This window comes from Vitis vinifera, chromosome 19, assembly GCF_030704535.1.
Source record: "Vitis vinifera cultivar Pinot Noir 40024 chromosome 19, ASM3070453v1".
Taxonomy (NCBI): Eukaryota; Viridiplantae; Streptophyta; class Magnoliopsida; order Vitales; family Vitaceae; genus Vitis; species Vitis vinifera.
The window spans coordinates 23,912,849-23,937,238 of NC_081823.1; the positions used below are offsets into that span (position 1 = coordinate 23,912,849).

Below are 24,390 nucleotides of genomic sequence, written 5' to 3' on the forward strand. Positions count from 1 at the left end.
TTGAGATTGGAAAAATGAATTCTTATTTGGCAGGTGAATTTGAAATTAAAGATCTATTGGGTGCAAGCTTGTAGAAACACTAATTGAGGCTAACCACAAGTTTGGAGACATAAAGGAGGAATCTTCTGTTGATAGAGGAATCTATCAGAGGATGGTGGAAAGCTCACTTATCTCATACACCAGGGCTGATATTGCATATGCAGCTAGTGTTGTGAGTTAATTCATCATTCTCTACTAAAATCTCACTTGGAAGCTGTGTGTAGAATTCTCAAAGTACTTAAGTCCTCTCCAAGCAAGGCAATTCTGTACCAGAATAATGGGAATCTTCAGTTAGAGGCATACACTAATGCAGACTGGGCAGGATCCTTAACTGATAGGATATCTACTGTAGAGTATTGCACTCTACTTGAAGGTAATCTTGTTATGTGGAGGAGTAAGAAGCAATCAATGGTAGCTCGGTCTAGAGCAGAGGTTGAAGTTAGGGCAATAACCCATGGGATTTGTGAGTTACTTGGGATTAAGATAGTGCTTATAGATCTTAAAGTCAAGACTTAAGTGCCTATGATGTTCTATTGTGACAACAAAGCCGCTATAAACATAGCACATAACCCATTGCATCATGACAAAACCAAACACGTCAAAAATCGATTGACACTTCATAGAAAAAAAAAATTACAATGAGCAAATCTATACTCCTTATGTTGCTTTAACTAAGCAATTGGTCAACTTTCTCACTAAGGGTCTATCAAGCTCAATATTTCATCAATTCTTGGACAAGCTTCGCAAGCAAAATATCTTGCATCCGCTTGAGGGGGAGTGTTGAAATTCTACCATATGAAATTCCTAATAATCTTAGGAAATCTCATTCTCTATGATTTTGTATCTTTCCTTGTATATATTCTATCCATTTACTATGTATATATCCCTATGCAATCTCAATTATTCATTATTAATTAAAATCAGTTTTAACAACAGTATTTAGCAAACAACCATCCACCTTGCCAAATGATTTTCTTCGAATACCATTTGATTCAAAGTTACCTTGTTCTTAGCTCTAGTTCACTAGACAACATCATATGATATTTATTTTCCTGAAATACCAGTTGACTGAAAGCTTAACCTGGATAGAAGGGCAAAATTTGTTCTAGACTCTTCTTATTTAGTAAACATTAATCCACCTTGTCAAATCAGCAAATAATTTTCCTGAAATACCATTTGACTCAAAGCTTAGCCTGGATAGGAGGGCACAATTTGTTCTAGACTCTCAAAGTTGTTCTCTTTATTTAGTAAACATCAATCCACCTTGGCAGATTTTCCTCAAATACCATTTAACTCAGAGTTTAGGTTGAATAAAAAGGCACAAATTTTTGTTCTAGCTTCTTATTTAGCAAGCATAAATCCACCTTAGCAGATGATTTTCCTCAAATGCTATTTCACTCAAAGATTAGGCTGGATGAGAAGGCACGCCCGACAAACTGTCTTGGGTGTGCCCAGTTTCCATTTCTTCATTGAATGTTACCAGCGAAGACAAGTTTTCAAGGTAGTTTCTTAGAAGGAAAGTACCCTAGATGACTGGCAGTCAGCTTGAACATGAGGATTACCTGGAAAGAGGGCAATTGGTGTATCACTCTTGAGAGAGGGGTTGGCAGCATTGGATAGATCCATAGACACTTTCTACTTTCAGTTTTTATGAACAGGTACAACAAGTCTCTATTGATATTTCCAAAAGGGCAGAATTGTACTCGTTGGTCATCTTTTTCTGCACCAGTCAACAATCTTTTCTTGGATAAATTATCGAATAAGGGTAGAGGGCTTATGACAGTGTTCGATAGCGGAGGCCAAGAAGGCATTTCTATTTTAGAATACACATTCAACAGGCCTTGAGCCGTAAATCTCTCCTCAGAGTTGCATAAATTGATGAATGGCTGAAACCTATCACTAACCTAGCAAACTTGCTCGGAGTATTAATCTCTCATAATTTTGGTGCTCTTTTGCATGAAAAGCTCAGTCAGATAACCATGAAAACTAATAGACTGGCCTAGAGGGAGAGCCTCCTCATTGGAGTTTGTTGGGGACTTGCTTCTTGGCTAGGCTTATAGGATCTGGCATTGGGCTTTCAGCATGGTTAGGGTGTAAACATGGTGGATTTCTATCTTGTAATTGAAGCTGATCCTCTAAGTTCCCATTTCCCTTCTTTCTTACAGAAGGATCTGCCATCCCTCATTAACTGCTTCTAGAATTGAATATGTAGATAATACTTCAGTTTCCTAATAAAAAATGTTTAAAAAAATAAAGAAAATAAGATAAAATAGGTGGCAAGTTTGAAGGAAGTGTCTAGGTCGATTGCTTTGGTGGAAAGAAATCTCCATATGAGGAGAGAATGAACCTCCCCACTTTATGCCTACTTGGAAGATGTGGTTGCCTCAACCAACCACTGTTAACAGGGAATAGTTGAAACTTTGGAAGGCAATGAAAGGGGTAATCTCTGGACAGTGTTGGTAGTAAGTAGGTCAGATTAAGATGGATACCAGACATCCAAAGATAATCTACAAGCATTAAGACATATTTAGTCTATATTCATTCATTCTTTCCCACACTGAATTGTTATATAATAACATTATCCATAAAAACATTCAGATTATTAAGAACACGTTAATTTTGATAAAGTAAATTGCATATAATAAATAAAAAACAAAAATTTTCCATTGTAGATAAAATAAAATTATTTAAAAGATAAAATAGAATTGTTTGATAGTGATTTCTTTCAAAATGAAAATCATGGCAGATGTTGGAAGCAATAGATCTTTTATCTGTATAATTTTGAAAAGTTTATAAACTGAACTGATCTACTAGAATGTTCCATAATCTACATGTGTAATGCACCACACAAACAAATCAATACTGCAACTAAAATAAAAAATTCAAGTTCACAAATGAATGAATACAGAGAAATAAATGTATACAACTTGATTACATGGCAACTACTTCACCTTTTTCTGTGTAAGAATTTCTCCAGTCAGGCTTTTTAGAATCCATTCTCGATCATGTAAAAGGCCTGCACAAAAGTTTGCAGAAAGAGGATAAAATTATTATTCAGATAAAATGCAATAGAAATATACCCCAATTCACAGTAGAAGAATAACAATATTGTTCAAATAAATTTTTTTATAAATTAACTACAAGCCAATTCCAAGTAGTTGGGAGGGCTTTTCTCCAAATTTTTTTTTTAGTTTTGAAGTTTTCTTTATTTGCAGATGCTGTCATATAAAATCTCATACAAACCACTGTGACAAAGAAATAGTTGCATGGTTACTGTTGACCTAAGACCAAGGGCTTAAATAAAATATACTAATCTAGAAAAGTATGGTTCATATGTTAAACAACAAGGTACCATAAATTTCAGCTGATAAGAAATGGGCTGACGATGTATGCCAAGCTAACAGCTTCAATCATGGCCTCAACCCACAGATTGACAGGCAAATAACCAATTATATTCAAAGAAATGGGAATAAACAGTAGACCTCTCTGAAACAGAGCCTTGAACAATCATCTAGCCAACCGCTTACCCAAAAACTTGAGTTGCTAGGAAATGGCTTACCAATGGAAGCCAACCACAGGACAATTTCATATTATCAACATCTAGTATGACTTAAACTTGCACAAGATAATGAATCATAAGCATTAGGTGCATGCCATTAAGAAAGACAATGGTAGTGGACCATATATTTAGTATACATCTTGTTAAAAGCATGATTTTATTTCAATAATATTTTAATGAGATAAATGCAATCAACTCCCATCACGATGATAAAATAAGGACAAAAATAAAATAAAAAATAAAACTTTAAAATGGTACTGTTGTACCAGAAAACTCCCCTATCAGAATGATCATAAGATGTATTAATGTGGGTGAGGACTTTATTCAAGATTTAGCCTCTTTGGATTGTAATAGTCTCTATTTGGCCCCTTACCTATTTAGGTCTCCTTTTAGGGGGAAATCTGATTACTACTCAAAAACTATATAATTTGGATAATAAAATATTGTAGATTTTACATCTTTTGGATGGTAATCTTATCCTTTTTACTCAATTGGCATATTGCTACTCCTGCAATTTTACTAACAATTCTTTTGAGTTATGAAATTATTAAGGTTAAATTGAAGTGAAATTGCCAAGGGGATATGGAGTAGCATCTTGTGGAAAGAGGGAAATGAGGCTGTTTGATAAAAGGAAGCCATGTGAAGGAAGATGAATTGTTGGCTTTGGATTTGCCTTGATGAAAATGCACATGTTTATGTGAGCTTTGTATGCATTTTTCGCATGAAGGAAGCTAAGTTTGAATAGCCATGAAAACGGGACCAGCGAGGGTGCATTTCTAAAGAGTTTTTGTGGCTCAATTTTGCATGCTATATGAAGTTTCGCATAACAATGCCAACTGTTGAATATAATGTATTTATAGTGTACAATCTTTCTTTCCTTTCTTAATATAGGTCCCATATATGGTAGTTAGTTCAACCTAGCCTTGTATATATATTTCTCTATTGTAAGAAGTTAATGCTATGAATGAGAATTAAGGTTTTCTCTTTCTCTCTTTCAACATGGTATCAAAGCCAAGGGAGAAAACTTCATTCTTTCTGGTTCACCCGTGTAATTAATTCCGGGAATCCATCCAATGATCGTGTTTCATTCCGGTCACCTTTTCCATCTCCCAAAGCTTTCTGGTCAATCATATCGTGGTCAGAAAACCCTCATCACCGTCAACATTTTTTCGACGACGTTTTTCGGTGACTTTTCCGGCGACATTTTTTTTTTGCAATATTTTCCAACACCGACCACATCATCTGGAGCGCAATTGCAACTTTTCTCGAAGCACCGGAGCCAAAAACCGGTCCACGCGCCGTTCTTCTCCGACGGCCTGAATCCCACGCACCGGCGCATGAGGGCGCGTGGCCCACTTTCTGGTGCCAAGCTTCTACCAGCAGGCTCATCCGACGCCGTCTTGCACTTCTAAGCCTCCATCAGTCCTCTCCGAACCCTACTTCTCCATTTTTTTGGCATTTCAGCCTCCGACGACAGCTACCTTCCTTGGCCGAGACCTGTGTGTGCCTTGGGAAGGCCTCTTCTTCATCTCCAGTCACTTTTCTCCTTTGTTTGGGTCATGACATACCAGGTTCTTCTTCCACAGTTGTGATCCGACCTCCCTTTAGGGCTCTCTTCGATCCAAATGTGATTCAATCTCAGATGAAGTGGATATGGCGACTAAAAATCTTATTTTTACATCCGTCATCGGAAAAATTGATTGGTAGTGAGAATTATCTCTTCTGGTCAACGTCCGTGGAACTTTGGTTTATGGGACAAGGTTATGAGAATCATCTTGTTACACCTGAGGATGCTATACTTAATGTTGACAAAGTGCAATGGAAGAAAATCGATGCACAATTATGCAGCGTATTATGGCAATCTGTTGATCCCAAAATTTTACATCATCTTCGTGCCTACAAAACTTGCTTTAAATTTTGGACTCAGGCTAAAGGATTATACATGAATGATATTCAACGATTTTATAAGGTGGTTTCTAATATTGTTTGTGTGAGACAGCAGGAGATGGATTTGTCTACTTATATTGGCCGGATTGCGTCTCTTAAGGAGGAGTTCTTAACTTTGATGCCCTTCACTAATGGTGCTGAAGCTCAACAAATATAGACTGACAAGTTCTTTATGGTGTTAACCCTCATTGGCCTCCGTCTAGATCTTGAATTTGTCCGAGATCAGATTCTTGCTAGTCCATCATTACCATCATTGGATGATGTGTTCGCTCGTCTCTTACGCCTCTCCTCTACTCAGACCTTGTCGACTGATGGTCCTTCAGATTCATCTGTGTTAGCCTCTCAGACTAACTCTCGAGGAGGACGTAGTGACAATCGGGGTCGAGGACAACGTCCTCAGTGCACCTATTGTAATAAGCTTGGTCACACTCGAGATCATTGCTATCAGTTACATGGACGGCCTCCTCACACTGCCCACATTGCTCAGTCATCTGATCCTCTGCTATCTCGACCTGACTCCGCTGCGAGCTCCACATCTCAGAGTATCACCCTTACTGGTAGTAATTATGATGCCTATCTCCGATATCAGGCAGCCACATCAGCTTCTGTTGCCCAGACCGATAATGTCTCTGTCTGCTTTACTCAGATTTATGGTTGTGACTATAGTGACACCTTCTCTCCTGTTGCCAAGATTGCTTTTGTTCGCTTATTTCTCTCCATGGCAGCTATGTGTCATTGGCCTCTTTATCAATTGGATATTAAGAATGTTTTCCTTCATGGTGAACTTCTCGAGGAAGTGTATATGGAGCAACCACCTGGTTTTGTTGCTCAGGGGGAGTCTGGTTAAGTGTGCAAGTTACGCCGCTCTCTATATGGCTTAAAACAGTCTCCTCGGGCATGGTTTAGGCGTTTTAGTTCAGTTGTTCAAGAGTTTGGAATGCTTCGGAGTCAAGCAGATCATTCAGTTTTCTATCATAACTCTTCGAGCAGTGCATCTATTTGGTAGTTTATGTGGATGACATTGTCATTACAGGCAGTGATCAGGAGGGTAACCAAAGACTTGGGCAAACTCAAGTACTTTCTGAGACTTGAAATAGCTCAATCCAGTTCAGGTGTGGTTATGTCACAAAGGAAGTATGCCTTAGACATCTTGGAAGAAACAGGTATGTTAGAATGTAAACTTGTTGACACTCCTATGGATCCAAATGTCAAACTTGTACCAGGACAAGGGGAGCCTCTAAGAGATCCTGGGAGATATCGACGACTTGTAGGCAAACTGAACTACCTCACCATCACTCGGCCAGACATCTCTTTTCCTGTGAGTGTGGTTAGTCAATTTCTACAGTCACCATGTGACAACCATTGGGATGCTATGATCCGCATTCTTCGATATATTAAAGGAGCACCAGACCAAGGTATGTTGTATGAAGACATGGGTCATACACAAATTGTTGGTTACACAGATGCAGACTGGGTTGGTTCACCCTCAGCTAGGCGTTCCACCTCAGGGTATTGTGTTTTTATTGGAGGTAACTTAATATCCTGGAAGAGTAAGAAAACAAGATGTAGTGGCCAGATCAAGCGCCGAAGCTAAGTATCGAGCTATGGCTTTGGCAATATGTGAACTCATATGGTTGAGGCAACTCTTTCAGGAATTAAGATTTGGAAAAGATGAACAGATAAAGCTAGTCTGTGATAATTAGGCCGCATTACATATTGCATCCAATCCAGTCTTTTATAAAAAGACCAAGCATATTGAAGTTGACTGTCACTTCATTAGAGAGAAGATCGCATCAAGGTGTGTTGCTACAAGTTTTATTAATTCAAATGATCAACTAACAGACATCTTCACTAAATCTCTCAGAGGTCCTAGGATTAAATACATATGTAACAAGCTTGGTGCATATGACATATATGCTCCAGCTTGAAGGGGAGTGTTGAATATAATGTATTTATAGTGTACAATCTTTCTTTCCTTTCTTAATATAGGTCACATATATGGTAGTTAGTTCAACCTAGCCTTGTATATATATTTCTCTATTGTAAGAAGTTAATGATATGAATGAGAATTAAGGTTTTCTCTCTCTCTCTCTTTCAACACCAACAACACGATAAAAGTCATTCTTTAAGTGGGTTTTAGAAGGCGTTTTCGCATGGAGAGGAAGTAATCTCACATGGCCCTTATAAAACTGTGTTTTTATGCAATTTTTGCATGGAGAAGGTCGACGTTCGCCTGCACATGCGAACATGACCAAGAATGTGTTATTTTGAAGGCTTTTGGAAGCCAATATCAATTTCACATACCTATGAAGAACTTGAAGCTCTTATGCAAGATTTGATTAAAACTCAAATTGTTGCCATTGATTTAAAGGAAGGTTCTAGATGATCTTTAGGATGATGTCATGTGTCAATTTCACTATAGAGATATAAATAGGATTTGAGAATTCCCAAGGAATTTTGCAACCTTTTGATATTTTGGAGAGCTTTTCTTATACTTTGTAATTCTCTAGCTTTCTTAATATTAAATTTTCATTTTTTTTCACTTTCTCTCCTCTCACTAGCCAAACATGTTGTGTGGAGTTGATCTCACAACTATGAGTGGCTAAATTTCATTTTTCTTGAAGGAAGAAGAATCTAGAGAAAGATCTACTGTGTATTAGGCAAATGGAACTTGATTTGATAAGGTAATTTGATTCATTTGATTGATTCATAAGATTTTAAGAAATTTTTTCTTCAAATTATCTTGAATGACAAGTATGGTGCAAATTAGATAGATCCGCTAAATTTTAAAGCTAGATTTAGTGAAATTGAATAGTTGCATTGTTAAAATGAAATGAATATATGGATTGAATTGATTCTTTGTATTAAGTCACTTAATTTGAAGAAAAATCTGATTTAGACTTAAAGATATATCTAAAATCAATTTAGATGAGAATTTATATTTTCAATCTAACTTCATGAATATGAGATCCTAATACCCACTCACTAGAGAGATTGTTCCCCAGAAAATTCTAAATCCAAGAGTTTTTCCTCGTATTAATTTTGGGTAAATTTTGGTTTTTCTTAAGCGAATTTTTCTTTCTGATTTGAACACACCACCCTTTCCATTTCATTATGAATTTGCAAGTCATTTTCATTTAATCATATCCATCTCTTATCTTTCATTCAAGCCTTGATTTACGAAAATGTCATCCTAGTGGATGATACCTAGAATCACTACATTGTTGTAACTTTTGTTGAAAACTTTTTTATCAGGCAAGAGTTATCATAACATAGTTGAATCAGGTTATAAATTTGGTTTTAACGAAACAAATTTTGACTATAAAATCCCGGAGCTGCTTCTTTTTGGGATCTAGTGTTAGATAGGATCTCTTGTTATTCGGATGGTTAGAAAAACATTTTTGTCACTAGGTGGTGGAATAAGTTTTGTGCAGTCTTATTTAATTCTTATCCCCACTTATTTCCTTTCAATGTTTAATGTCCCAACTAAAGTGGCTTACAAGATTGAGAAATTATAAAGAGACTTCCTTTAGTTAAGGTTTGGGAAAAGGAAAAGCAACCACCTAGTTTGGTAGGATCTTGTGTGTAAACTAAAAAGGGATGGAGGATTGTGTTTAGGGAGAATCTACTTGAGGAATAAAGCCTTTCTTAGAAAGTGGTTGTTGAGGTTTCCTAGAGAAAGCAATGTTTTTTGGCATAGCATCATCCTAAGTATTTATGGCTTGCACTCCAATGGTTAGGATGTTAATACAGTTGTTAGGTGGTCACATTGTTGCCATTGTAAAGCCATTTCTCAAGTTTTCAACGATTTCTCGAACGTCACCCAATACTTGAGATGACACAAAAATTTGCCTCTGGGAGGATACTTGGTTGGGCGAGAGTCCTCTTAAGTTTCTATCTCCAAATCTGTTCTGAGTCATCAAGACATGGAATATGCTTATTTTCTTTGCTATAGATCAGCCCTCTACCAGTCCATCTTGGAATTTCAACTTTTTGTCAAAATCTCTCTGATTCAGAGATTGAAAAACAGCTTAGACTCCTCTCTTCCATGGGTTATGAGTACTTATCACCTCCCTTTACAGATTAAAGGGTTTGACTAGGTTCCTTCTAAAGGCATAGCAGAGATGAAGGGTATCTCCTTCAAGGGCTTTGGAAGCCTTCCAAAAGGGAAGATTCTATGGCAAGTGGCCATATTATCCTTGATATGGTTTATATAGACGGAGAGGAATGCAAGGATTTTCGAGGACAGCTGTAGATTTGTGCATACCATTTAATAGCTGATTTACTTTTTCTTTTCCCTTTGAGCATCGGTCATGGAGCCTTTTACAAATATTCCTTTGTTTCTTTTAATGTTGAATTGGAAAAGTGTCTACTTCTCGAATAGGTCCCTCTCTCTTAGGTTCCCCATTCAACTAACTAAGTTGTAGACTAATTAGCCAAACAAGGAGCTAAATATTTAGCCTCCTTCGTTAGAGACTTTCTCCCCCCTTAAGTGTGCTATATTTCTATTCTTTGTAGTTCTTACCCCTTGTGAGGCTTGACATTTGGTTACTTTATAACCTTTTTTTGTACATCCCTGAGATTTCTTGTCCTTGTTATAATTATCTTTTTAAGATAAATGAAGATGGTTGTTTCTATTCAAAAAATATATATTTCTATCACATCACCCCATACAAATTCATTAATTGAGAGGAGGATTTCAATTGTTCAAAAAAACTAATTTATAGGTTTCAAATATATCTTGTTATCCAATTGGCTATTTTCTTTACAATGGAAACTAAGATTAACTACAAGCAAATATAAAAGTTAGTGGTGATACAATCCAAAGTTTTGATTTTGGAAAGATACTACTACTAATAGTATTAATTGCTTCTTTTCTTGGGCTTGATGAAAATTGAATTTGACTTTAGGTTCCAAAAACTGTTGAAAGAATTGACCCCTTTCCCTTAGTAACATGCTTTGGATAGTATTTTTTTTTTCCTTTTTATTATTGTGTGCAAAAACAGTCATGAAATTGTTGATATTATAAAATTAATATATAAAATTTAATCAAATAACTGACCATTCTTAAGATAAAAGGTAGAATTAACTAGAAAATGTGTCCTCACTTGTATCCAAACAATGGAATATGTATTTGTAAAATAGAATTTATACTATTCATGCAAAATATTTTTATTGACTTCGATACCTTATTAGTTAAGTTAGTGTTCTGATTCTTAATTTTTTTAGTGTTTAAATTTAAAAGGGATAACATCAACACATTAGTCCACCAAAGGGAGTTTTTTACTACAAAATAAAACTTTAGGAGTTAACATCCCATTTCAAAGGTGTGGGAGGATCCTATAGTTTTACCATGCTTCAAGAGAGGTTACCATAATTTGTGACCAACAAACCAAAATAGATGAACACAGCCCTTTAGTTAAACCTATATTATAACTAAAAAGTTACTCAAACAACATACAGAATCCTTTCAAAGCAAGCAACATATAAGTGCAGAAAAAGAATGGCTACCAGTATTGCTTAGAGGCCAACCCTCTACACTGAATCCTGCACATGATTTTATCGGGTAGATAGTAATAGACTTAAGACGAAAAGATGTAGTTGAGAGTCTTCTTTCGCGGCCTACAATTTAGAAATAGTGAAAAATGTTACATACAATGCTCAAAGCATATAATATGTAATTTCTGTCCTATTCTTATAGTTAACAAAAGTGAGAATTTATGTCTACAACTTATTTTCTTTTCCTCAATTTTTTTTGACAAGGAACATGTTACAGAGTAAAGGAACTTGCAAGGAGAGCCACCACAAAATTAAAGCAGAAGCACAAGAACTATGCTGGTACAAAAATAAAAATAAAAATAAATCGTCAAAGCCTCTAACTAAAGGAAAATGCCCCAATTATTATACTCTAAATCTCATTTCTGAAGTCAATAATTATACCAGTGACAATTCCCAGAAAGGAAAAATGTGAAAAGAATACATAAGTTTAAAAAGGTGCAATGAAAGTAAAATAAAAGCTAAAGACAAAGCATGCATAACTAGGAAGAGAAAAACAGACTCAGTTCAAAATTTATTCTTGACCAAGTAAAGGCACTGAAAACATAAACTGCAAATGAATGAAGAAAATTAGACAAAGAAGTGACCATAAATTAAATATATGGCATCCTACAGGGTAAGGAATCAAGCAATTAAAAATAGAAGGGATCCTATCTTAGAGTGTTCAGAAAACTAAGTTCATACTATTTTATTATGCATACAAGTGCACATATATTTAATGTCATTTTATTCATCAGTGTTGAACTTTTTCTTTTATCTGTTATTGTTTGTTTCCTTACATCATAAATATCAAGGATACGAGTAAGAGTCCCAAGTGAAATCTGACAGTTATTTATATGTTCAACATGCACAGTGATACATGTATAAAAATTATTAATGGAATCACAAGAAGAAGGATGGCAAAGCCTTCAAACCTTGCAAAAGAGGATAAGCATATTGGTGGATACCTGACTTCAACTCTATGGCATCAGGTTATTCTAAGCATTTATGGGACACATTCTAATGGTTGGGATGTCAACACTACAGTCAGATGGTCACATCGTTGTCCTTCGAAGACTATTGCACAAGTCTTTCAGGATTTTTCCAAGTATACTCGGTTTGTGGTAGGAGATGGGGAAAGAATTCTTTTTTGGGAAGACTTGTGGTAGGGGGACCAACCTTTGGGATTCCAATATCCAAGACCATTTAGAGTAGTCACGGATAAAAATATTCCTATATCTTCAATTCTCGGTTCTGCTCGCTCCTTCTCTTGGAACTTTAATTTACGTCATAACCTTTCCGATTCTGAGATAGAAGATTTAGAAAGTCTCATGCGTTCACTTTATTGTTTGCATTTATCCCTATCGGTTTCAGATGTGAGATCCTGGTCTTTATCTTCTTCAGGGTTATTTACAGTCAAGTCTTTTTTTCTAACCTTGTCCCACCTTTCCGATTTATCTCCAAGTTTCCCTACTAAGTTTGTATGGAATTCCCAAGTCTCTTTTAAAGTCAAGTCATTTGTCTAGTTAGTGGCATACAAGAAGGTAAATACTAGTGACTTACTACAATTGAGAAGACTCTATAAAGTTGTTAGTCCTGACATTTGTAAGTTGTGTATGAAGCATGGAGAATCAGCATATCATCTTTTCCTACATTATTCTTTGACGACGGAGTTGTGACACAAATTATTTCAGTTAGCCAAGATGGATTAGGTTCCCCCAAGAAGCATTTCCGACATGATTTTCATCAATTATAAAGGTTTTGGAATATCCAAGGGAGGGATAGTTTTGTGGCAAACCACGTGCATTGCTTTAATTTGGGTTGTGTGGCGGGAAAGAAAGGCTAGGATATTTGAGGATTAAGTTAGGAATTTAGAGAATCTATGGGATTTCATTCACTTTCTTGCTTCTCTTTGGGCTTTTTGTTCCATGGTTTTTAAGGGCATTCCCCTTAATGTGTTACAACTAGATTGGCTAGCAGTGTGTAGCTCCAACGGGATGGTCTAGCCAAGAGAGATCGATTCGTTGTTTTTACATTTTAGCTTCTTGTTGTTTAGTTTTTCTTTGGTGGGAGGATTCCTCATCATTCTTTTGTACTTCTTATTTCTATCAATATATTTCTTTGTTGTTTCCTATCAAAAAAAAAATATTGGTGGATACCTATCATAAAGCAAGGAAAAACAAAAACAAGACCAAGAGCTTCGAAGTCAAAAGGGGTAGTACTACCCCTAATGGAGACTTTGTTTTGTGGATATTTTAAATAGGTAATAGGCATTTCATTATAAGATGATCCTGACCAGGGAGCACATAAGTTGGGAATTTTAATTTTCTTGGGCATGGCATCTTCCTAAAATTAGTTAGGATCTCTTAACTACCTCAACCTTAGAATTTTTATTTCCATAGGGCGCCTTCTTGCCCACACCAAAATTCTAGACAAAAGCAGGATCACTCCCTTGCCTTTTTTATACAACAAAGGAGAGATAAAAAGAGCCGATGTAATAATTTCAACCTTTTCACCTAGCTAAGTATGATATATAAGTGAGAAAAAAGTCATGCATCTAGCCAAACATGATATTGATATCTACAAGCAGAACTGAAAAAGTAGGATCAAATATCTTGTGTGTAAATTGCGAACACAAACTAGAAGAGACAACCAAAGATGAATTGATCTATGAATTAGAATGTATAACCATGAATTTTTCTATTTCTATTTATCCTAAGCATAATTTAAAATGCAGAAATATTTTGCAAATTTAGATGATAACGTACATTAAGTTCAAGGTTGCAATTAAAATCTCAAAGAAATCTTTCTGTCCTTTGAATTCTTCAAGATAAAATTTCGAGGAGGCTGGATGGTTGGGAAAAGGCCTTTTTGTCTTTGGGAGGGAGGATTACTTTAATTCAGTCAAGTCTGTCTTACATCCCTAGCTACTTCCTCTCTCTCTTCAAAATCCCAGTATCAATAGCCTCAAAGATTGAGAAGCTGCAAAGGGATTTTCTTTGGTCTAAGGCGGGGGAAGGGAAGAAAGATCATCTTACCAAATAGGATGTTGTTTGTAGGCCAAAAGAGTTGGGAGGTTGGGGTTTCGGGAAGACTTCTTTGAGAAATATTGCTCTCTTAGGAAAATGGCTTTGGAGGTTCCCTAGAGAAAGGAATGGTCTTTGGCATAAGGTTATTGCAAGTATTTATCGGACACATCCTAATGGATGGGACGCCAACATGGTGGTTAGATGGTCACACAGATGTCCTTGGAAGGCTCTTGCTCAAGTTTTCTAGGATTTCTCCCATTTTGTCCGTCTAGTGGTGGGGAATGGGGAGAGAATCCGGTTTTGGGAAGATCTTTGGTGGAGTAACCAAACTGTGTGCTCTCAATTTGCTGGTCTTTATAGAGTTATTTATGTGAAAAACCTCACTGTCTCAAATGTCCTTGGCAATTCATTTCCACTGTCTTGGAATTTTAATTTTCGTCGTAATCTTACTAATACAGAAATTGATCTACTTCAGAGAATCACGTCCTCCCTTAGTTCAGTGTTTTTCTCTCCTTCTTTGGCAGATTCAAGAGCTTGGTCTTTGTCATCATCAGGCTTGTTTTCAGTGAAATCTTTTTTCTTGGCCTTGTCAAAAGTCTCAAATCCTATCTTGTTCCTTCTGGCCAAGTTTTTGTGGAGTTCAAAAGCCCCCTCAAAGGTTAAGGCCCTTGCTTGGTTAGTAGTACATGGGAAGGCAAACACCAATGACAAGTTGCAATTGAGAAGACCCTACAAATCCCTCTGTCCTCAATAGTGCATTCTTTGCAAAGGAAATGGAGAATCGATCGACCACCTTTTTCTTCATTGTCCTGTTACCATTAGACTCTGGCACAAGCTGTTCAATCTAGTAAGGTTGGCTTGGGTCCCTCCAAGGAGTATTGTGGACATGATGGTTATTGCTTTTAAAGGTTTGGGGAATTCATTAAGAGGCAAGACACTTTCAAAAATCGCTTGCCTTACTTTGTTATGGATGGTGTGACAAGAGAGAAACAATAGGATTTTTTAAGATAAGGGAAGAACGAAAGAGATGTTATGGGACTTGCTTCTTTTCTATTCCTCTCTTTGGGCCACTTATACTGTAGCTTTTAGCGGAGTTCCTCTTAGTGCTTTACAACTCAACTGGACTGCGGTTTGCGTTTCAAAAGTTTGAGAGTGTTGGGGTTTTTCTTTGTATTTAGTTTTCTAAAGTTGAGTGTTTTCTCTTTCGTTCAATTTTTGTTTTTGTGGGAAGGACCTCTCACCCTTCTCTTGTTTCTTCTCTTTCTCTTATATGTCTTCTTTCTCTTGTATCTTTTCTTTTTTTAATATATTTTTCTTCGTTTCTGATAAATAAAAATTAAAAAAAAAAATTCTCTACAGGACAACATATGTAATCCATTTTAAATTAATCATACAATCCATACCAGTTGTTCTTCGCACTTCTAGAAAGCACGATAGAAAACTTAAAAATCCTAATTAACCAACTCCAATACCTCCTGACGTTGGAAGTTGGAGAGAGATAGTAAAAGCTTACTTCAATGATATAGTTCATTTAAACTATATTTTATCTAATCTAACAACCAATATAAAGGAAAATAAAGATAAAAAATAGAAAGTAGCCAGGATAAGTAAAATGCTATGGTGGGGAAACCATTTTGTGGGTCTGGCAAAGACTAATTATGAATGCTAATAATAATTAACTATAAGTTTTTCCCTAAAATAAATAGATCCCACCTATCAAGATGTTCAAATCCTGGGTTTGATTTAAATAAAAGACTTAAAACAAACAACTCTACGTGGTGGCACCACCTTGCACAATTGACTTTTGGGCCATCCATTTTAATTCTAGGTAGATTTCAAGCATCCAAGGTTGCAAATAATGGCTTAAAAACAGCTTAGCCATCTCATACACTGCATCATACCTCAAAGTAACTAATCAAGTGCTTAGTTACAAACTTACAATTCGTTGTCATGTAATGCATCCTTTCAAATTCTTAACACCAAAAGTTCAATTTAAAAATAAAAAATAAAAATCACACACATGCCCCACATGATATCTGAAACTAAATAATCAACCACATGGTAATAATGCCAAATCATATAGATCAAAATTCTAAATTCCAAATATTTTAAAGCATCTAAGCGTAACAGAAAAATGAAATTATAAGGACTTTGATCTTAAAAAAAGAAAAAAAAATAGAGAAATCTGAAATTATAGAAATTTTCTTCTCAAAATTTCTTAATTTTTAAAATTATCAAAATTTCAGTCTATGAGCAATCTCAAAACACCAATACTATTTTATTCTTGCCAAGTTATAAACTCACTTTTCAAACATTTTAATAACAACAAATTTTCTTTAATAGAATTCCAATGCAAAAAAGATCTAGTAATCCTATCATTTCATCACTCAGAATCTTTATACTAAACCAAGTGCTTTTATTTCTTAAAAGAATAAATAAATTTGGATATTTCAATAAGAATTAAAACACTTGGAAAAAAATAAAGGTGTTGAAAAGGAAGGGGTCATTAGAAGAGAGAGTATCTGGTGTGTTTGAAACCAAAAAGAGTATTTGCCTTTTTGAATCTTCCTCAGATTATTTTTTCTTCTCCATGTGTCAAAGGCATTTAGGGTTTATGGTCTCCCTCTTTTTTTTTTTTTTTTTTTTTAGAAGCTATTAAGGTGTGTTGAGAGAGAGAGAAAGAAGAAAAACCTTAATTCTCATTTATGTAAAGTCTACTTACAATTGAGAAATATATATATACAAGGCTAGGAGTCCTAACTATCATACATGTGACCTATATTAACAAGGAAAGATTATACACTATAAATACATTATATTCAACACTCCCCCTCAAGCTGGAGCATATACGTCATATGCACCAAGCTTGTTACAAATATATTTAATCCTAGGATCTCTGAGAGATTTAGTGAAGATGTCTGCTAGTTGATCATTTGAATTAACAAAACTTGTAGCAACACATCCTGATGCGATCTTCTCTCTAATGAAATGACAGTCAACTTCAATATGCTCGGTCCTTTCATGAAAGACTGGATTGGATGCAATATGTAATGCGGCCTGGTTATCACAAATGAGTTTCATCTGTTCATCATTTCCAAATCTCAACTCTCGAAGAAGATGTCTCAACCATATGAGTTCACATGTTGCCAAAGTCATAGCTCGATACTCGGCTTCAGCGCTAGATCTGGCCACTACATCTTGTTTCTTACTCTTCCAAGATATTAGATTACCTCCAATAAAAACACAGTACCCTGAAGTGGAACGTCTATCTGTGAGTGAGCCAGCCCAATTTGCATCTGTGTAACCAACAACCTGAGTATGACCTCTGTTCTCGTACAACACACCTTGGCCTGGTGTACTTTTGATATATCGAAGAATGCGGATTACGGCATCCCAATGGCTATCACATGGTGACTGTAGGAATTGACTAACAACACTCACAGGAAAAGAAATGTCTGGACGAGTAATGGTGAGATAGTTCAATTTACCTACGAGCCGTCGATATCTCCAAGGGTCTCCTAAAGGCTCTCCCTGTCCTGGTACAAGTTTGACATTTGGATCCATAGGTGTGTCTACCGGTTTACAGTCTAACATACCGATTTCTTCCAGGATGTTTAAAGCATACTTCCTTTGGGAAAGGACCACACCAGAACTGGATTGAGCTATCTCAATTCCCAAGAAATACTTAAGTTTCCCCAAGTCTTTGGTCTAAAAGTGGGTAAAAAGATGTTGTTTTAGTTTCTGAATACCATCCTGATCACTGCCTGTAATGACGATGTCGTCCACATAAACAACCAGATAAATACACTGCCCCAAGGAGTTATGATGATAGAAAAATGAATGGTTTGCTGTACTGCAAAGCATGCCAAACTCTTGAACAACAGAACTAAAACGGTCAAACCATGCTCGAGGAGATTGTTTCAGGCCATATAGAGAACGGCGTAACCTGCACACTAAACCAGACTCCCCCTGAGCAACAAAACCAGGAGGTTGTTCTATATAAACTTCCTCGGCAAGATCACCATGAAGGAAGACATTTTTAATATCCAACTGATAAAGAGGCCAAGAACACATAGCAGCCATGGAGAGAAGCAGACGAACAGAAGCAATCTTGGCAACAGGGGAGAATGTGTCACCATAATCAGAACCTTAAACCTGAGTATAGCCTTTAGCAACTAAGCGGGCCTTAAGGCGATCAACCTGACCATCAGGACCAACCTTAACTGCGTAGACCCAACGACAGCCAACGGTAGATTTACCAGAGGGTAAAACAACAAGATCCCAAGTGCCATTAGAGTGCAGAGCAGTCATTTCATCCACCATTGCCTGTCGCCAGCCTGGATGGGAAAGAGCTTCATGGGTGCTCTTTGGAAGAGAAACAGAGGATATAGCAGAAACAAAAGCAGAATAGGGTGAAGATAATCGATGATAACTCAAAAAATTGTAAATAGGATGAGGATTACGACTAGAGCGAGTACCTTTCCCAACAACAATGGGTAAGTCATTAGGAGAAGGCAGAGCCGGGGCAGGTGAAGCTGAAGGGATAGGAAGTGAGTCAGCAGGTGCCTCAGCAAAAGGGAGAGGAGCAACGACACGAGGGCGACGATGATAAACCTGAAGTGGTCGAGGAGGCATAACATTAGGTGGGGAGACAATGGGAATGGGCAAGACTTCAAAAACAGGAAGAGACTCAGAAGTGGTGGAAAAGAATGGTGAGTCCTCAAAGAAGGTGACATCAGCGGAGATAAAGTATTGATGAGTCTCAAGGGAATAACAACGATAACCCTTCTGAAGTCTGGAATATCCCAAGAAGAGGCACTTCATGGCTTTGGCGGAAAGCTTGTCCTGTCCAGGAGTGAGAATATAAACAAAGCAAGTACAACCAAAGACACGAGGAGGAAGGAAATAAAGTGGTTGGTCAGGGAAGAGAAGGGAGTGAGGAATCTGATCGTGTAAAACAGAGGAGGGCATACGATTAATCAAATAACAAGCGGTAAGAACAACGTCCCCCCAAAAACGAAAAGGAACATTACTATGGAGGAGGATAGTACGAGTTGTCTCAACAAGATGTCGATTCTTGCGTTCAGCTACCCCATTTTGTTGAGGAGTATGAGCACAAGAAGACTGATGAAGAATCCCATGATGAGACATAAACGAAGTAAATGGGGCTGAAAAATATTCCCTGGCATTGTCACTGCGTAACACACGAATAGAAATATTGAACTGGGTTTGGATTTCAGCATAAAATATCTAGAAAATAGAGAATAACTCAGCTCGATTTTTCATTAAAAATAACCAAGTACATCGAGAATAGTCATCAATGAAAGTGACAAAATACTGAAATCCTAAAGTAGACGCAATCCGACAAGGACCCCAAACATCAGTGTGGACAAGCTCAAAAGGAGACTTTGCCCGATTATTCAAGCGCTTTGGGAACGAGACACGAGTATGTTTCCCAAGCTGACATGACTCACACGAAAGCAACGACAAAGTGGAAAAATGAGGGACCATCTTCTAGAACTTAGAGAGACTAGCAGGGCCCAAACAACTATGAATGAGGAGAGGAGCATCAATGGAAATGCAAACTGCAGGAGATGAATCCGAGGTGAGGTGATAGAGGCCTTGAGACTCACGTCCTATGCCAAACGTCTTCCCCGTACTCCGGTCCTGCAAGGTCACAAATTTATCAGAAAAGGTAATAGAGCAATTAAGAGTACGAGTGATTTTGCTGATGGAAATAAGATTAAAAGGACATTCAGGAGTATAAAGGACAGAAGTGAGAGGTAGAGAAGGCAGAGGAAGGGCCAAACCAATACCTTTAGCTACAGTTTGAGAACCATTAGCTAAGGTAACAGTAGGTAAAGCAGAGGTAGTAGTAATAGAGGAGAAAAGATCTTTATTACCAGATAGGTGATCAGAAGCTCCAGAATCTAGAATCCAGGGTCCAAGAGAAGATGTGTGGGTAAGGCAGGCAGAAGCATTACCAGGCTGGGCAACAGAGGCAACAGAAGCCTGAGATGCTTGAGATGCGAAGGAGCTCGGAGGCTGAGGCAGCTGAGAATCAGAGGACTGGGTCACATGGGCAGTGCGAGGAGGCCATCCATGTAACTGATAGCAACGATTGCGAGTGTGGCAAAGTTTATTGCAATAGGTGCAATGAGGACGTTGGCCTCTACCTCGGTTACCACTGCGTCCACCTCGAGAGGTATTGTGAGAAACTAACACAGAAGAATCTGAAATGCTATCAGATGGCAAAGTCTGAGTGGACGAGATACGAAGGAGGCGAGCAAACACATTATCCAAGGACGGAACTGATGAACTACCAAGAATTTGATCGCGGACAGGCTCAAGATCCGGACGGAGGCCAATAAGAGTAAGGACCATGAAGAACTTATCAAGCTGTGTTTGTTGAGCCCCAACATCAGGAGTAAGAGGCATCATAGTCAAGAACTCCTCCTTAAGAGAGGCAATCTGGCCAATATAAGTCGATAGATCCAAGTCCTGTTGGCTTATATGGACAATAGCAGAAGCCACCTTATAAAGACGCTGGATATCATTCGTGTATAATCCCTATCCCCTAGGAAAATGGCAAAAGTACGTGAGGTTTTAAAGTCTCTGGATATCAAGGTATATTCCAGGAGGAAGAGCAGATGCTCTACAGGATTGTGAGACCAATTGGATTTGGTTCGGGATTAGGGTCAGAGAGTTTCACATGAAGATAATCAGTTGGAATACCAAGGGTTTGGGTTATAAGAAAAAGAGAAGGGTGGTTAAGGATTTTCTGAGATCAGAAAAGCCGGATGTAGTGATGATTCAAGAAACTAAAAAGGAGGAGTATGACAGAAGGTTCGTGGGTAGTGTTTGGTCAGCCAGAAATAAGGATTGGGCAGCCCTTCCGGCGAGCGGGGCTTCAGGTGGGATTTTGATCATATGGGACTCTAAAAAGTTGCATAGGGAGGAGGTAGTGTTAGGCTCTTTTTCGGTCTCAATCAAGTTCGCGATGGACGGACGCGAATCTTTGTGGCTATCTGCAGTTTATGGCCCAAACAACTCAACTCTCAGGAAGGATTTTTGGGTGGAGCTTTCAGACATTGTTAGGCTCTCTCATCCGCGTTGGTGTGTGGGCGGCGACTTTAATGTTATAAGGAGAAGTTCAGAGAAATTGGGAGGTTCTAGATTAACCCCAAGCATGAAGGATTTTGATGACTTCATAAGAGATTGCGAATTGATAGATTCACCTTTAAGGAGCGCATCATATACTTGGTCAAACATGCAAGAGAATCCAGTATGCAAGAGATTAGATCGCTTCTTGTACTCAAATGAGTGGGAACAAGTATTTCGTCAAAGTCTTCAAGGAGTACTGCCAAGATGGACTTCGGATCATTGGCCGATTGTTTTGGAAACCAATCCATTCAAGTGGGGACCAACGCCATTCAAGTTTGAGAATATGTGGTTGCAACATCCTAGTTTTAAGGAGAATTTTGGAAGATGGTGGAGAGAGTTTCAAGGAAATGGGTGGGAAGGGCACAAGTTCATGAGGAAATTACAGTTCGTTAAAGCCAAATTGAAAGAGTGGAATAAGACTTCTTTTGGAGAGCTAAGTAAAAAGAAAAAAGATATATTATCTGTTTTAGCTAACTTTGATTCCTTGGAGCAAGAAGGGGGACTATCCCATGAACTTTTAGTCCAAAGAGCTTTAAGAAAAGGGGAGCTAGAGGAGTTGATTTTGAGAGAAGAAATACATTGGAGACAAAAAGCTAGGGTGAAATGGGTAAAAGAAGGGGATTGCAACTCAAAATTTTTTCATAAGGTGGCCAATGGCAAGCGAAATAGGAAATTTATCAAGGAGTTGGAGAATGAAAGTGGCCTAATGTTGAATAATCCAGAGAGTATAAAAAAGGAGATCTTAAGGTATTTCGAAAAGCTTTACGCGAGTCCTTCTGGAGAATCGTGGAGAGTGGAAGGCTTAGATTGGTCCCCTATTTCTGGTAAGAGTGCGTCTAGGTTGGAATCCCCCTTTACTGAAGAAGAGATTTATAAGGTCATTTTTCAGATGGATAGGGATAAGGCTCCTGGGCCGGATGGCTTTACCATTGCAATGTTTCAAGATTGTTGGGAAGTGATAAAGGAGGATCTAGTGAGAGTGTTTGCAGAATTCCATAGGAGCGGATTTATCAATTAGAGCACCAACGCTTCCTTTATAGTTTTGTTACCCAAGAAAAGCATGTCAAGGAGAATCTCAGACTTTAGACCTATTAGCTTGATCACTAGTCTCTACAAGATAATAGCCAAAGTGTTAGCAGGGCGTCTAAGAGGGGTACTTCACGAGACCATTCATTCCACTCAAGGAGCCTTCGTGCAAGGGAGACAAATTTTGGATGCAGTTCTCATAGCCAACGAGATAGTGGATGAGAAAAGAAGAACAGGGGAGGAAGGAGTTGTATTCAAAATTGACTTTGAAAAGGCCTATGACCATGTGAGTTGGGATTTTTTGGATCATGTGTTGGAGATGAAAGGGTTTAGTCTTAGATGGAGGAAATGGATGAGAGGTTGCTTGTCCTCGGTTTCTTATGCAGTCCTAGTGAACGGTAATGCGAAAGGGTGGGTTAAGGCATCTAGAGGTTTAAGACAAGGCAACCCTTTATCACCTTTTTTGTTCACTATAGTGCCAGATGTATTGAGTAGGATGTTATTGAAAGCTGAGGAGAGAAACGTCTTGGAGGGCTTCAGGGTGGGTAGGAACAGAACAAGGGTATCCCATTTACAATTTGCAGATGATACCATTTTCTTTTCCAGTACTCGAGAAGAGGATATGATGACGCTTAAGAATGTTCTGCTAGTGTTTGGGCATATTTCCGGTTTGAAAGTTAATCTTGACAAAAGCAACATCTATGGCATTAATCTTGAACAGAATCGCCTTTCTAGGCTGGCCGAGATGCTTGACTACAAAGCTTCTGGGTGGCCTATACTTTACCTAGGCCTTCCTCTGGGAGGGAATCCTAAGGCGAGTGGCTTTTGGGATCCTGTGATTGAGAGGATATCAAGAAGATTAGATGGGTGGCAGAAGGCGTATTTATCTTTTGGAGGTAGGATAACCCTCATTCAATCTTGTCTCACCCATATGCCATGTTACTTTCTCTCCCTATTTAAGATTCCCGCCTCAGTGGCAGCAAAAATTGAGAGAATGTAAAGAGAATTTTTATGGTCAGGCGTAAGGGAAGGCAAAAGAGACCATTTGGTTAATTGGGACGTTGTGTGCAAGCCGAAGTCGAGAGGGGGTTTGGGTTTTGGAAAGATTTCTATGAGGAATGTCGCTCTCTTAGGGAAGTGGTTGTGGAGATATCCTAGGGAGGGTTCAGCTCTGTGGCATCAGGTTATCTTAAGCATTTATGGATCACACTCCAATGGTTGGGATGTCAACAATATTGTTAGATGGTCTCATCGTTGTCCTTGGAAGGCCATTGCACTAGTCTTCCAAGAGTTTTCCAAGTTTACTCGGTTTGTGGTAGGGGACGGGGATAGAATTCGGTTTTGGGATGACTTGTGGTGGGGGGATCAACCTTTGGGAATCCAATATCCAAGATTACTTAGCGTAGTCACAGATAAAAATGCTCCTATTTCATCAATTCTCAGATATTCCCGTCCTTTCTCTTGGAATTTCAATTTTCGCCGAAATCTTACTGATTCTGAGATAGAAGATTTAGAAAGCCTTATGCGGTCTCTTGATCGTCTACACATATCTCCTTCGATTCCAGATAAGAGATCCTGGTCCTTATCTCCTTCAGGTCTTTTCACGGTCAAATCTTTCTTTCTGGCCTTATCCCAATATTCCGAGTCGCCTCCAGTGTTCCCTACTAAGTTTGTCTGGAATTCTCAAGTCCCTTTCAAAGTCAAGTCCTTTGTCTGGTTGGTGGCGCACAAGAAGGTTAATACTAATGACTTGCTACAATTGAGAAGACCCCACAAAGCACTTAGTCCCGACATATGTACGTTGTGCATGAAGCATTGGAGAAACAGTAGATCACCTTTTCCTCCATTGCTCTTTGACCAAGGGGTTGTGGCACAGATTATTTCAGTTAGCAAAGATGGATTGGGTTTCCCCAAGGAGCATCTCTGACATGTTTTTTTACTAATTTTAATGGTTTCGGATCTTCTAAGAGAGGGGTTGTTTTATGGCAAGATGCGTGCATCGCGTTAATGTGGGTGGTGTGGCGGGAAAGAAATGCAAGGATTTTTTAGGATAAAGCAAGGAATTCAGGGTATCTTTGGGATTCTATTCGT

General features: G+C 38.0%; 1 protein-coding gene across 8 annotated transcripts in view; it reads right to left on the reverse strand.

Moving 5' to 3' along the window:
• The window catches only part of LOC100247369 (molybdenum cofactor sulfurase), a 121,374-nt gene that overhangs the window by 31,244 nt on the left and 65,740 nt on the right, over positions 1-24,390 (reverse strand). For 7 of the 8 annotated variants that reach the window (XR_009465334.1, XM_010646611.3, XM_059735668.1 and 4 more), the window contains exons 16-17: positions 11,057-11,167; positions 2,991-3,055 (exon numbers count right to left, since the gene is read on the reverse strand). Coding sequence is in view for 7 of the 8 variants with exons in the window: in XM_010646611.3 (XP_010644913.1) it covers positions 2,991-3,055; positions 11,057-11,167 (176 nt within the window). In the remaining variant the exon portion in view is untranslated. The remainder of the gene's footprint in view (positions 1-2,990; positions 3,056-11,056; positions 11,168-24,390) is intronic. The other variant, XM_059735667.1, reaches the window with a different exon arrangement.